The sequence below is a fragment of the Helicoverpa armigera genome, chromosome 4 (genome assembly GCF_030705265.1).
Source record: "Helicoverpa armigera isolate CAAS_96S chromosome 4, ASM3070526v1, whole genome shotgun sequence".
Classification (NCBI taxonomy): Eukaryota; Metazoa; Arthropoda; class Insecta; order Lepidoptera; family Noctuidae; genus Helicoverpa; species Helicoverpa armigera.
In genome coordinates, this window is record NC_087123.1 from 735,485 (window position 1) to 750,125 (window position 14,641).

Here is a 14,641-nt window from a genome sequence, read left to right on the forward strand (position 1 = left end):
CTACTTATTAATGAGTGCGCTTCAACGTAGGAATTTAAGTGTTCCTAAGTGAAAATACTCGAAGAAAACTAATGACAGCTTGATGCATTAGAACTATTATGAATCGATTCATCTGATAGTATGATGAACATCCATCATTTTTCACAAATTAGTATGCAAATTGCGGATTAAAATTGTTCAAGCGAAAAGTTACATACATTATCGGATAGCTGGAATCTATTATTAATGAGTCTTAATTCTTCTTTTCGAGAGAGATGCAGGTTTAATCACGTAACAAGCCCTAATGTCAGAGTTTTCTAAAACCAACTGTTTCTAATGTACGTTGAGTTCTAAAAACGACTTCTACTGAGTACCTACATTCTGGGACGCTGGCTTTTCCTCTCAGATTCTCTCAGGATGTCAACACAACGTGCTATGCGACTGTCAGATCAATCAAACAGTACAAGTCTGATACTACACCAGCAGTAAAAGTAATTTGCGTAATTCAAACACACATTTAGTAGCTACAAAATAAGCCTATATTCCAACAAAAAATGCTACAGTTTTTATTTACACTAGCGTTCATAACACATGGCGCCTTCCTCAAAGAGAGTGCACACAACGTATGACTTACGTCGTGACCATTAAGAGGGCTATCACAAATTTTCGAGTTTTATACGATTTTTGATGCGTCATTATGCTTTGGATATAGTCACAAAAAAAAAAACAAAAATAAGATTAAGAAAGTTTGATCATTTATCTTGGGTCTGTTTTCAATAAATATTTTAATTTGTCCACGTACATCAGTAAAATCTTTGTCTCTGCAAAGGATGTTTCATAAAATGTTGCTTTAGTGAATCTTTTGATGCTTCAGTACTACGAGGATATAGCAATTTAACCATTTATAAAAATGTTCAAGATACAACTATATCTTGTACTTGTGCTTGCTTACACCAATTTATTACAATTCATACAGTAATACACCAAAAATAATTCTATAAAACTGAGAGTTACTGACAATTTTCCATACAAAACTATATTTTTTATCTATGAAAGTATAATCCAAATTCAAATAAAACATATTTAATAATTAAGGTGGTATTGTTATAAAGCTTGAAAAAAAAAATTGGTCTATTTAAAAGTAAAACAATATTTTAAAATAATTTTTGTTTGCAATGCAAAAATCAATATAAATCTTGTGACGCGCGGTGTTCAACTTTAGTCAGCGCCAAGCGCTTATCGAGGAGGACGTATCGCTCGCTGTTGCGCCGCGCAAACTCGCCGGAGCTCGAAAATATAGCGCAACCTGCGCAACGAACTCGTTTTGATACTAGTGAGTTTTTATTTTATTTATTAGTTATAATGATCTGATTGAAATGTAATATACACAAGTATTAACCCATGATATTCTAATGCGAAAATGTTATAGATTGGGTTCTCTTTTTTTGATGTTGGTTATGTAGAAATATGTACGTAAATGTCATCGTCGTTAGTTTCGCTGTTGCATAATAATATTATTGGATATCTTTGATTCTTGCAGGATAATGAAAGCATATTTAATTCAGATTATCAGACTCAATCGGATACCAGTACAAATAATATGGTAAGTATTTTTTGTCACTCGCAACAGACATATTTGTTTTAATAAACTATTTACATTCCTAGTTTTTATTGTTGCAGGAAAATGAAGATACAATACATGGAAGACGAATTATAGATTTTAGTTTTTTTATAAATCAATTACTTATACCTAAATGATAAACATGGTGAAAAGTTTGGTTGTCGATTAAATAATTTAAAAATTGTAAACGATTATTTGTTTATTGTAACTCAATCGAGCTATTCTAGGTTATAAAATTCATCGGTACAAATAATATTTCATAAACTATAAAACCAATAAACTATTTCGAAAATAAAAGTGGCAAAGTCTCAAGTTTGTTTGTGCCACGTGGCGGTCCGCAGGTGTGCGTTGCGTATTTCACTAGACGCACACGCGCGCAAGTGCTGCCGGCTATCGTCTAATTTACCTAAACCTGAGCGATTCGATTTTGTAATAGCGCTCTTAAGTCGTAATAAATCCAATACAAATGCTATTAGTTTCGGTACTCATCATTTCCACCTATTGGTTGTATGGATTTGAAAGTTCATTAAAATTGTAATGGATACAATAGTTCACTGATGTAATATTAGTATAATAATTTTAAATTACTTTAATTAAAACATCTTTACAAATATTTTAATTAAAAGAGTTATTTTTGTTTGGCTAACAATAATAACGCTTTTAGTCAAAGTGCAAAGTAAGGTTAGACAAGTTATATTTTAATTAATAAAGTTACTTCTAGTCTGGAGAATTTTAACTTATTGAGAGTTAATTTGGACTGGAAACACAGTTTTTTTTTCTTCTTTCAGAGTATTTATTGCAAATCTCATATTATCGAAAATAGGTACCCGCAATTATTTGTATCTCAGAAAAAGGTATGGAATCAAGAAAAAGTTCTTAATATCTAGACAAGAAAAACCATAAGCAACAAGACAGTCTCACAATACAATACCGCTATCATATCAGCCGATCCCACAAGAGTAAAGAGCGTAAAGCTAAATGAAACTCGATAATAACATATGGGGGATGATAATTAACATCGATAGCGATATGTAGTGAGGCGCTCAACCGCGGTAAGTGGCTCAGCTCGTATCATAACGATGCCGTCAACTGGAGATGGTATCTGGTGCAACTGCACTTAGGGTAAGCACATACACTGCTTGATCTACTCAAATTCCCATTAAATAGTATTGAGATTAAGGTGAGCCAACTCCCTTAGTTTAGGGAGACTTTTTTCCAGCGGTGGAGGTTTTTGCGGCAGTGACGACGAAGCTAATTGTAAGCTCATGCAGAACATATGGTATCCGATAGTAATTTATGAACATAAATCTCAAGAATCTGTGTTTGGTTGAATACTCCAGGAACCCAGGACCTTAGAGGAGTGTATGTGTATGCTCTGAAGGGGTTTCATAATTATATGGTGCTTCGACAAAAAAGTTACCAAGGATAATGATGGCTTCAAAGCAATTTCATTTACGTAATATTAACACTTAATTTACATTATATAACCTAACATAGAATTTATTTACTTAGTACCATCAATTTATATAATAATTTTCTTGTAATAACTTCCTAGCTCGATGTTCTATATAATTTTACTAGAGTTTACTGAGAGAAAAAATGTATGAAACACTTCTATTTTGCAAGAGTGTCTAAGGAGTTTCTTTCTTCCCGGGTCTACTCCTTGCTGGAGTGGGTTTTATCCTACTCCATGGAACCATGTAGTGATAGTGATAGGAACTAGTGATGAGTCTGTAATAATGAAAGAAAAACCTTGCCTTTTGACTTTTCATAGATAGTGATAAGCTTATTCTTCTCTGAAAGAAGACGTAAAAGACCTAGTTAAGTTACTGTAACAGCCTTTATATCGTCCCACTGCTGGGCACAGGCCTCACAGGGAGAAGGATTGAGCATTAACAAATAGTTAAGTAAAAACGTAATATAGTAGTAGACATATTTATATGCACAGATAGACTAAGGAAAAAGTTGATAGGCTGCCTGAAAAATTACAGGAATAAGAAAATAAACAGAGTAGCCGCTATGGAATTGAAAGTATTTTTATGCTAATTTTAACTGGGTTCTCTTTACAAAATGTTATGTTTTATCGCCTGCTTTGTGAAGCAGCCTTCTAAGATATAATTGATATTAATTTTAAACGTCATGTAAATGTCTGATAGAATCTCTTTATTATGATTTAGCGTTTAGTGTGATCATATTTTTACTTCAACTTAGTTTTACCTGAAGCATTTAAAAATTAGCAGTGATCTTGTTATCTCTTATTTGTTGCCTCAAGTTTATTATTTAAATAACGTGATTGTGAAAAAGATTTGAAATTTTTAGTTTGTCTAACGAGTTTTTTGTGCGATTCTGATAAGTTTTCGTTTCAGATGACTATAAGTGTAAACTATTATTTAATTTCATACCTATAGTTATAATATCAGAATAGCAACGTTTTGCCGACTGTAAGATGATGATTTACGAGTCTACCCACACGTAATCTGCATCATAAAGTTTCTGAACAATCGACAATCGAGCACGCTTTTCACAACTTTCTTTGTTGTCCACGTAAAAAGAACAAGCAATAAACCTTACACATCCATTTATTTTGCAATCTACAGACATAATTGTCATAAAAATCTTGGCAATTTGTCCACTAACGTCCGACTCCGGTCACACTGACGCAACGAGACAACGTCAGGTAAAGTCATGACACTCTCTCTATTGTGGGCTGAGCAATTTATGAGATTAGTGAACATAAAATAAACAAAAATTGCTTGTTTTAATAGCGTTACAATGTATAAGTAGTGATGTGAATATATTACATGTAATTGTGATTTTCACTGGTGTTACGAATATTCGGTCGTGTGGGAGCGCTGGCCGGCACGCTCCAGTGCTTGCGTCCGCGCATCGTGCTAGCTAGGGATGTGACATACGGGTATCGATAATTTGGTAATTTAGTAATGTATGCACTTGATTAATCACACAGGTACTTAAGTATCTATCTAATGCATATCTGTTCCTCTTGTAATGCCTAATAATAAAAGTCATGTCTCAGAAAAAATAAGTTTTTTATCTCACTCATGTCGTTTTATATTACTTTATAGTTACGAAGATATTTTTGTGCAGAGTGATCTGAATGAACGAATATGGAACACATCACAACAATATTAAACTTAATTTAGTAAAGAGTAAAAAATAAGGGACATTTTTAGGTACTAGAACTATGCAATAACTGATTAAATGCATTTGAAAATAAGCATTCATTATCATACAAATGAAAACGAAATGGCATCTTTCAAACAATACCAAGTCAAAAAATTCAATTCAAACCCACGCTCTAAAATAAAACTAAACATCGATACTCCCAAACCGCATCACAACCCTACAATCTCAAAGGAAAACATTATCGTAGCGCGAAGAATCCGTCACATTTTCTAGTGCGGACGCGAGCGACGCGCGCGCAGCCAAACGACCATCCCAGTAGTGATGTGCCGGTAATATGTCGAGTGAGGGTTCTGTGACATCCAGTGGGTCTAGGATCCGACAGTTTGGCTTGTACAGGACTATCGATGCGAGGACCGAGGAGTTTTTAAGGTCCTCCAGAAAGCGACAGATAAGGCAAGGATGTGCCTGCGCCGCCATTTCTACGGCAATCACAGTTACCGTTGTTGTTGTAAGTTTTTGAATTTGGAATTTTTGATTTTCCTTTCTTTTTTACTTTTTTTGTGGTTAAATATTTTTTTGTGTAATGAGTGCCTAAAATAAAAGGGTTATCTTGTAGTTTTTGGAAAGTGATTAACGTGTTGAAAACATGATTAATTCTGTTAATGTCTCTATTTCTATGTGTTATGTGTTAATTAGTTTGTTATTGTGACACTGTGAGATACTTTTCTAAGTTATTACTTCTGTAAGTTTATTAGAAAAAATTTAAATATTTTTTTCTAAGTTAAAACGTCCCGCATACTTTAAAGGACTAGGCTTATAAATCAGTCTTAAGATTAACGGTAGATAGAACGCTTAAATTACAGCGATTAGGTATCGGGACAGTACTAGACCGACTAAAAAGTTTCATTGGATTAATGATTACCTTCTTAATAAACTGCCAGCCTAGCATCGAACCTATTATCGGCCGAAAATTTGATCTACAGCATGCGGTGGTTCTAAATGTCCAATATAAGTGGTTGCAATATTAAAAGCAAGCAAGTCTATTTTATTTATCTTTTAATTTAATAAATTACTGTCAATTATGCAATCTACAACAAATACACAAAAAAAAGTTGTTATAGTTTTTCATAAAAAAATATGGATAATTGAGCTAGGCAAATGGGAAAGAGCATTTAACGCATTGAGTATATTAGTTTGACTGTATGATTTTGGACAGATATGTAGATGCCTACATTAGTAGGCATCTACATATCTGTCCAAAATCATACCATAATCAAACATTATAGCTATTCGATTAATAGAGTTAATCTACCATCCACAATGACGGATCACAGATTACAGACAAATCACAGATTTACGGAAGCACAATCCGCAATAAAAACAAATTACTAACAGCAATAAGTAGTCGGTTTACAAACAAACTCACAAACAGAGCGTCCGTTATATAAACATTCATCATCTTCTATTGTCAGCGAATTATTCTCATTGTCTGTACATAGAAATGTGGCAGGTTAATTTGTGAATTGATACCTTTTAGATGTTGTAGGCTTTGTTTGATTGTGTTCGCTTATTTAGAGACATGTTTTAGACAGTCAGTGTATTCATCATGATGAATTGTTGGGCTCACAAGTGAGACTTCAATTGTTTCTCTATCTGATCTCATCAAACGTGTCGTTGGTGTAGTAGTCACATCGTAAGTCTAATGTGCACTGGTTGCGAGACCGATGGGCATGGGATCTCACATAAGGGACCATCTTATCAAGACGATTTCCTCCATGTACTTTAAACTGGGGCATAGCTACCATTTGTACATTTTTATGCAGACGTTAAGGATAGCTTTGGCTGTCTGCTAAGGGTTACCCAGAATGCCCAGGTAACAAGTTAGTCTGGTAGAATCGAACCCCAATATAGAGATGAGGAAAGGCTACACTTTTTTGGAACACATGTAGTCACTGTACTTAGACCACCACGGAGACAATCAGTATCTGCTGTTTATATATTCTTAAGTCTTTTTGCCCGTAGACTGTATTGTTGATACCTATTTCAAACAGAAGGCTGGCTATTACCTCGGACAAAGAATCAGCATGGCGATCCAACGAGGTAATGCTGCCAGCCTCTTGGGCACGCTCCCAGTTGACAGCGATGGGGACGAATTTTTTGACGCTTTTTAGTTGTTTGTTTTACTAGGATAGTTTTTGATTTTTATTGTAAATATGTATTGTAAATATTAAAGGCATAATTGTAATCTCAAAAAAAAAAAAAAATCAAACATTTATATTTTGAAATACGAATTCTATCTCTCTATTTACCTTGCCATTTCACATTCTAAAATTCAGAATTGAAACAACATCCTTTGCTTTTCTCCACATTCCTAAACACCCCGCATTTGTTGTGACGTAAGTGCGCGCGCGCATCCACTAATATTCCAAACACGTTGTCGTTTGTATACATAATTGCGTTTGTTGGTTTTTTCTCGTGTTTTTATTTGGTAAACAGTTATTATGAAGTGATTAGCTGTTCGCTTCCTCTTATCGGCACGCGTAAGTTTTTAGCGATGCGCAAAGAAATTGCTAAAACGGATATCGTGTTTCAATTTAGATTTATATTTGGAATTAATAGGGTTGTAAAGTCTGTTGCAAAATATGGTTTTGAATGAGAAATTAGGGCTATAGAATGGGCTAGAAAACCCGCATTTGTGTTTAAATATGAATACTTGTAGTAATGTTGATGAAATTGTATGTGGCATATTATTCTAATGATTTATATTGCAAGTTTCAAGTTTTTGGTCAAAAACCCCGGTTTTACTAGAAACTAAGAATAGGTCCTTATCTTTATGAGAGGACATCTTATGAAAGACTTAAGTTTACCGACCGTGAAAAATTGCTTAGTTAACTGTAGCAAAACTAATATTTGCTGTGTCAGTTAAAAACCCCTTAAAAGATCTATCTGTAAAACATCCTTCTTCAGTTAGAAAAAAAACAGATGATTACATACTATAGGCAATATTGCTCGTTCACTCTTGGCCGTTTATGAAAAACTGGATAATACACGCACGTATTATGTTACCCATTACTTATCGTTGTTTTAATTGACATTACGTTGTCAGCCGCATTCAAGTATTTCGTCACACAAAGTGCTGACTTTGATATATTAAAATTATGATTGATTTCACTTTAAAACATGTTCATTAACTGTTTAGTTATTCATCACAATCAGCCTATCAGATTGTTCGTAGGAGTAACCGCTGTCCTAATACATAAAGGGCTTAAAAGGAACATGGTGGGTTTTAGTCAGTAAGAGTCTGACACTCCCTCACGCTGCAACAACAGTGAGAGGCGTCTTTTGATGATTTCCCATCAAAATAAAATAGGGTTTCCACAAAGTGCTCCAATTCGGTGAATAAATTATAGGTACCTATTGTTTTTTTATCGTATCTTATCTCATCACATCTAAAACAACACCATCCACTATAATGTTTATTCACTGTAAGCTCACAAACAATTGAACAGATTTTCTCCCGATTTTCACTGTTAGATAGAGTCCAATATAACAATGCAGAGGGCCTATTTGGTTACTGGAATAAAACTAGGTATCGCATTTCTAATATATCATCAACTGATCCTATCTACTTACCGCTGCCTACAGAATTTGTATCTACTCAGATTCAATCTACCTATGTTAATATAACAAAGAGGAAACGTTTGTTTATTGGTTTGTTCCCAAAACTACTGAACCGATTTGAAAAAATATTTTACTCATAGAAAGTTACACTCCTCCTGAGTAACACAGGCTATGTTTTGTCCCGGAACGGGTAGTAATGTCCACGGGATGCGATGAAACCGCTGAAAAGCGGCTAGTCTAACATAAATCATCATATAGAAATCATAGAGTCCACCATCCTCGCGTGGTTAACAGAAATACAGAATCCATTTATGGAAATAACATGAAATGCAAATAAGAATATTCTACTCTATGTACATACATACAGAACAATGTGTGTACTTAACATATCGGGTGTAATGTGCATACTTTCTGCTTTCTTCACTGCGCAGCGCATCTGTGACGTCACGCGAATATAGTCTAGTGTTCAGTGAAAGGTATTTCATGAATTTAATGATCCTTTGCAAGATGCCTGAAGACTAGTGAAAAATGACAAATTGTGTTTTGGAATATGAGGAAAAGTTTCAGTACGGTGAATTCACTTTCTTAGACCAGAGACACCTTTTAAGTACAATCAGTTAGACTTTTTTGTACTTTCTTACGTATTTCACATCTTTTTATTTTACCTGTAATAAATGGTATTCCCTAGCCTTTAAAGAACCTTGCTTACTTTTGGCGGCATATAGGTAGTTTAAATAATAAGAACAGTCAAAATAAGACCTTTAAACCAAATTTTTCGCAAAAAAAAGCAGCTGACGTGACGGTAAAGTAAGAGCCACAAGCAAAATAAAGTTGCAAAAACATTGAATAATAATTTATGCAATATCATGTAACATACATCATAGTTAAGTTACTACAACACTAAATTATGCAGATTTATAATCACGCCTACTGCAATAAAGATATGGATTGACGACTAATAAAAAACAGAATGGTGGTTTTATTAAAGAAATCATAGTCCTAATTTACGACTGTAAAATATATCTTTTGTTTTTTTAGAGGCTGTTAATGTCATTATTTCAACAAATAAAGCAATGTTTCAATATTTAGTAACGTTATTCATTGTATTATCAGCGATAATATCTAGGAAGAAAATAAACAAAATAAATGATATATTTGACTTGTAGGTAGTCTGTCTTTTAATATTTTGTTGTAGTTCTGTGTGACTAACGTTTCAATTAATTTTAGGTAAGTTACTTTTCTATTGATTGTTGTGTTTCAATGTTATATTTTTTTTCCAGTTTTGTGTGTGTATTCATCTATTTAAAATTAAGTTTAGTTTTCATCTATTCTTGATACTGATATTTATAGAGTTTGTATTCAAATGTTTTTTTGTCTGTTTTCAGAGCGTCATACTGGTCTACGAATACAGTATCAACGCAGAGTCAAATGTAAATAAGAAGCTCTCATTAAAGCCAAATTGGGTGGGACTAATGAACGACAGCGATATTACATCGATTAGCTCAAAATTCAATAAGAAAATAAACTTTGATAGAACAACACTCAAGCTACTACCAATATTGTTAAAAGCTCTCAACAAAAACAGATATTTAGAAAAGATTTTAGAAGATTACTCAAGTTCTAGTTCGCCTTTTACAGCAAAAGATGCCACAGAAGCCACGTTCACCAGAAATGTATTTTCAGGTTCAAAGAATTGGCTAAAAATGCCTACGGCTAGGCATTATAATACAGTAGACTACAAAACATCACCATTAATGCAATGGAAAACTCCAACTCAACGATTAGAGTACTTAACTAAAATAAGGAAGATAAGAGACTACCAAAGAATGTTGAATTACTTCGACAAAATGATCAACGAAAAAGTCGGAAACGTCCAGAAAAAGGATCATGAATACACAGAAAATCCTTTAATGGCCGAAACTCAGCCCATGATCAAAGAAAATATAAGAAAAAAGCAAATAAATGATCCTACCGAAAAATATGAAAAGAACAAAGAATACAAAATTGATGGCAACGATAATATCGTAAGTTGTAAATGTCCAAAGAAGATGGGACAACTTTTAAATAAATTGATAACAGGCATACAAGAAATGGTCCCAAATATGATTACTAAGAAACTTGGACTATACCTATGCTCAAATGATAATGCTGATAAAGCAAAGCAAAGATCTATTGCTCCACTTACCAATCAAACAATAGGAAGAAAAAAACACAAAATAAGTAATACGCCACTTCCAATGTATTCAATACGTAGTACTGCTAGTAAGATTAAAAGAAAATTGACGACGTTTGCTCCAAAAGTAACAAACAAAACGACTAGCACTATGAGTACTAGCGCGAAGCCCTCAACAAGTTCTTCTACAAGTCCCTCTACAACAACAACAACTACTTCTAGTACCACTGTCGCTACCCCGCTTGCCATCACCACTACTACTTTATCTGTTCCCAAAAATGCCGAAACAAAAACTACTACAATGAAAGCAGGATATCTTAAAAAGATTTTAGTTGATGACATAATAAGATTACCAACAACAATTGGCTCTATAATGTACAAAGAACTAGTATTGGATAAAGATACTCTTGATTACGATTCAATTGTTAAACCTGCCGAAGCACAAAACGCAAAACGTGACAAAGATAAAGAAATAAAGCGCCCCACCACTGAGATGTTTATTCCTATTAAGTATATTGAGTCTCAAGAAGCATCCAGCACTGAAAAAGGGTTTGATGCATACACCGTAGATCCTTATACACGGATGCACGTGCCCTTATATAAAGAAGATGAATATGATGATTACTTTGTCACTACGTCTAACAAACCTAAATCTGAATTTGAAAATATTGACGTCAAAAGTACAGAATTCATAAAAAATAAAATCATGCCTTTTAATACCGATACTTTTAAGAAAAGCTCAGTTAAGTTAAAGCCATCAAGTAATCACCCAGTTGTCAAGCACAAGGACTTGGATTTAACATCGATGCGTAAAATGGCGGATATGATATACCTTCCTCAAGAAAAAATAGCCAAGGACTGGCAATATACCATAGAACCTAGAACTTCACCTACTACCTCCACCACTCAACGCGCTACTGTGAAATTGATTAATTTGAATAAAGTTAAAACTGAAAATAGTGATATAAAAAACAATTTTACACCTGAAACGGTACACGAACAAAAACTGATGTATCATCAGAATAGTGAAAATGTTGTTGACGATGAATTGCAAGATGAATACACAATAAAACAACCTGAGGGAACTACTGAACCTTACAAGTATAAAAATACGACGAAAGTATTGAATGCTGACAACGAAAAAATTAAACAGACCTCTGCATGGCAGTTATTGAAGAATGAAGAGAATTTGTCTTCGAAGCCCCTGAATTCGATGTTACCTTCCATGAGACCGATATATTTGGAAGTTCAACGGAATAATGAATGGCGACAAGATCAAGACCGTGCTGACTACGACATCAATTTTAACAACAACATCTTCGACTTGCCAAACATTAATTAGTTTTACACAACTTTTTTATTGAAATAAACAGTAGTAATTTTAGCTTCTTTCTGCTTTAGTATTCTTATTGAAAATGTTTATGGATCCCTTATTAACCGGCCTGATTTTCTTTTCAATCAGAATGTTCGAGATTGAAATTAACAGTAACTAATGAACAACAAAAGAATCAAGAAAATATTTCTTCTGTAGTAACACTTTGTTCATGTTTCACGAAGAAACACAAAACACTAATCTAACATTGTGTGGATTTCAGGTAATTCTACTGATCTACGAATACGCGATTGCTGTAGAATGGAGTTTAGTACAAAACAGGAAAGGCATGAATCGAACCGAAAGCAGAAACGATCAACCATTTGCTGATAGACTTGACCGAAGTTACTTTGGGCTCGACCAAGATTACTACGAACGTATGCCTTTACTCATCAATGCTTTGCAAGAAAGCAGCTACTTTGACCCACTATTAGAAACTACTGGACCCTTTCCAAGGAAGAAAAGATTTAACATGACTATAATTAAACCGACAACAACAAAACCAACTTACAAACCGAACGCTGTAAGAAGAACCAGTCCACGACCATTCTTCTTTGAATACAGAAGCCCAACTCCTTTACCCTTCAGCAAAACTTACGGATCAAGAAGCTGGATAGAACGGTATAGAAACGAAGAACGATTAAAAAATATACGTCAAATAATAAAATATTTAGAAACAACGATCAATGCAAAAGCGGGAGATATGCACTCTAAACCTACAAGCACGCATATAGCCTTTACTGGCCTATATATAGAACCAATGCTAGAGAATAAAAGCGCAGACGTTGACACGAAATCAGATTTACAGCAACAAAGTTCAGAAAATGTAAAGATTGTTAAATCAAACCATCTAGCAGATCCACTCTTCAATTTCAAACCAGAAAGTCCTGGAGATGTTAATCTGTTGGCTGATGATTTTCTGCGCTTTGCTCCAATTCCTACTCCCAGTTTATTAGATACTACAAACAAGTATCCAATGTTCCGACAGATTCCATTCCACAAGAGGAATTGTCTAGGCAACAAATGTGAGAACAATGATGTTGGTAGTCATCCGTTTGTATCAAGTTCCAATGACATTAGACATACAGAAGCTCCACCTGTTAGTACTACAAAATCTTTCAGCGTCATGCTTAATTTATTTCCCGTCCAGAAAGAAACAACGACCACGCCAACTTCTCTAGATAATATTTACCTTACTACATCACGGCCTTTGATACAATTCAAAAGAAAATCCAATGTTGGAATAAGACGTATTTATACTCCATATAAAAGGCCCAGGTATTTAAGTAATATAATAAATAAACAAACAAAGGAAATGAAAGCCAAGGAAAGTAATAAAGATAATAAGGAAACTGAAACTGGCACGCAAATGATAGTCCACGTTAAAGTGTACACTCCCGACGAAAAAACTGACATGAAAAACGAAACGAAAAAAGTTCATCATACGATACCATCGACACAAACTAATCCTTATACGACGAAAGCTCCCATAGAATTATCAACATCGCAGATAGAAGATCACCATGTTGGCAGTTCAGGTTACATACCTGTAGAATTAAAATCTGAAACACCTCCTTTACCCAAAGTTACAACCATGATACCTTTCTTTGATTTGACAACTGAATATTCTTGGCCAGCTCCAACCGAGGTGCTACATTTTAATGCTCAAGATGCAAAAGTGCCTAATGAATACATAGAACTAGAGAGAAGATCAAGTGCACAATATCAAAATAATATAGAAATAAGCCGAAGGAACTCTGGCGAACATATTGATATGCAAGAGGAACCTAGTACACTTATTGTTAAACTTAAAAACGAATATGTAGGAACTACTACCGAAACTACAGAAGTTAACAAAAGTACGGAGAAAGTTGAGGAGACCACAACGGTTTGGACATATGTACCTCAAATAAATGGTCATTACAGAAGCATTAATCAAAATTCTAAGAACGTTAACACGTGGTTAGATGAGAATAATAGAAAAAAGCGTTTAGAGCAATCTGTATCAGGTTTGCATACTTATGTTCCAATGTATAAAGAAATTAGAAGAAATCATACAAAAGCATCTAATGAAGACGATAATGTTGATGATGATGAAAGTAGTGATGATAAAAATAAAAATAAGGGTGAAGATTGAAGATGTATCATTGTGATTGTAAAATAAAATATTCCATATAGAAAAGTAGAGATACTTGATAATATAGGTAGTCTTTGTAAAATATACGAATTATATTTTCCTGTGTCCCACCGACTTTACTTGCTACCCATTGATGTATCTTACTGATTTCAACTTTGTGGGAACATTTGTAAATAAATCATTAAATTATTGCATTATCGTTTTCTTTACCCGATTATTACGCAAAAAGTTAATAGAGAAAGTAAGCAAGATTTTGTCAATCTCAATACCTATATATCATGACCTAATTAATCTGATTATGTAAGCAATTCCATTTGCGAGGCCTCTTCTATTATATGATAGACTTTATGTTCCATCATTATTGGATTTAAGAATAACAGCGAAGCGAATGAAATATTATAGTGGTAAGAAAATTATAGCGCAGCGCCACATAGTGGTACAAAGAGGAACTAAGCTATAGAGCAGTGGATCTAAGTAAGTTGTGAAGTGAAAGTATGTTGGACACTCACGCGCATAGCTGTGTCAGCTGTCTAACATCGGTCGTAGTTTGTGTGTGGTTGTGTAGATGGCAGTGGTAGTATTAATGCAACATTT

General features: G+C 34.1%; 1 protein-coding gene across 1 annotated transcript; it reads left to right on the forward strand.

Annotated features, from left to right (window-relative positions):
- The first annotated feature begins 5,028 nt into the window (after positions 1–5,028).
- LOC110370524 (uncharacterized) lies at positions 5,029–14,238 on the forward strand. The gene is made up of 2 exons (XM_021326363.3): positions 5,029–5,252; positions 12,134–14,238. The coding sequence occupies exons 1-2, from the start codon at positions 5,079–5,081 to the stop codon at positions 14,045–14,047; spliced, it is 2,088 nt and encodes a 695-aa protein (XP_021182038.3). The 5' UTR covers positions 5,029–5,078; the 3' UTR covers positions 14,048–14,238.
- Positions 14,239–14,641: the final 403 nt, after the last annotated feature.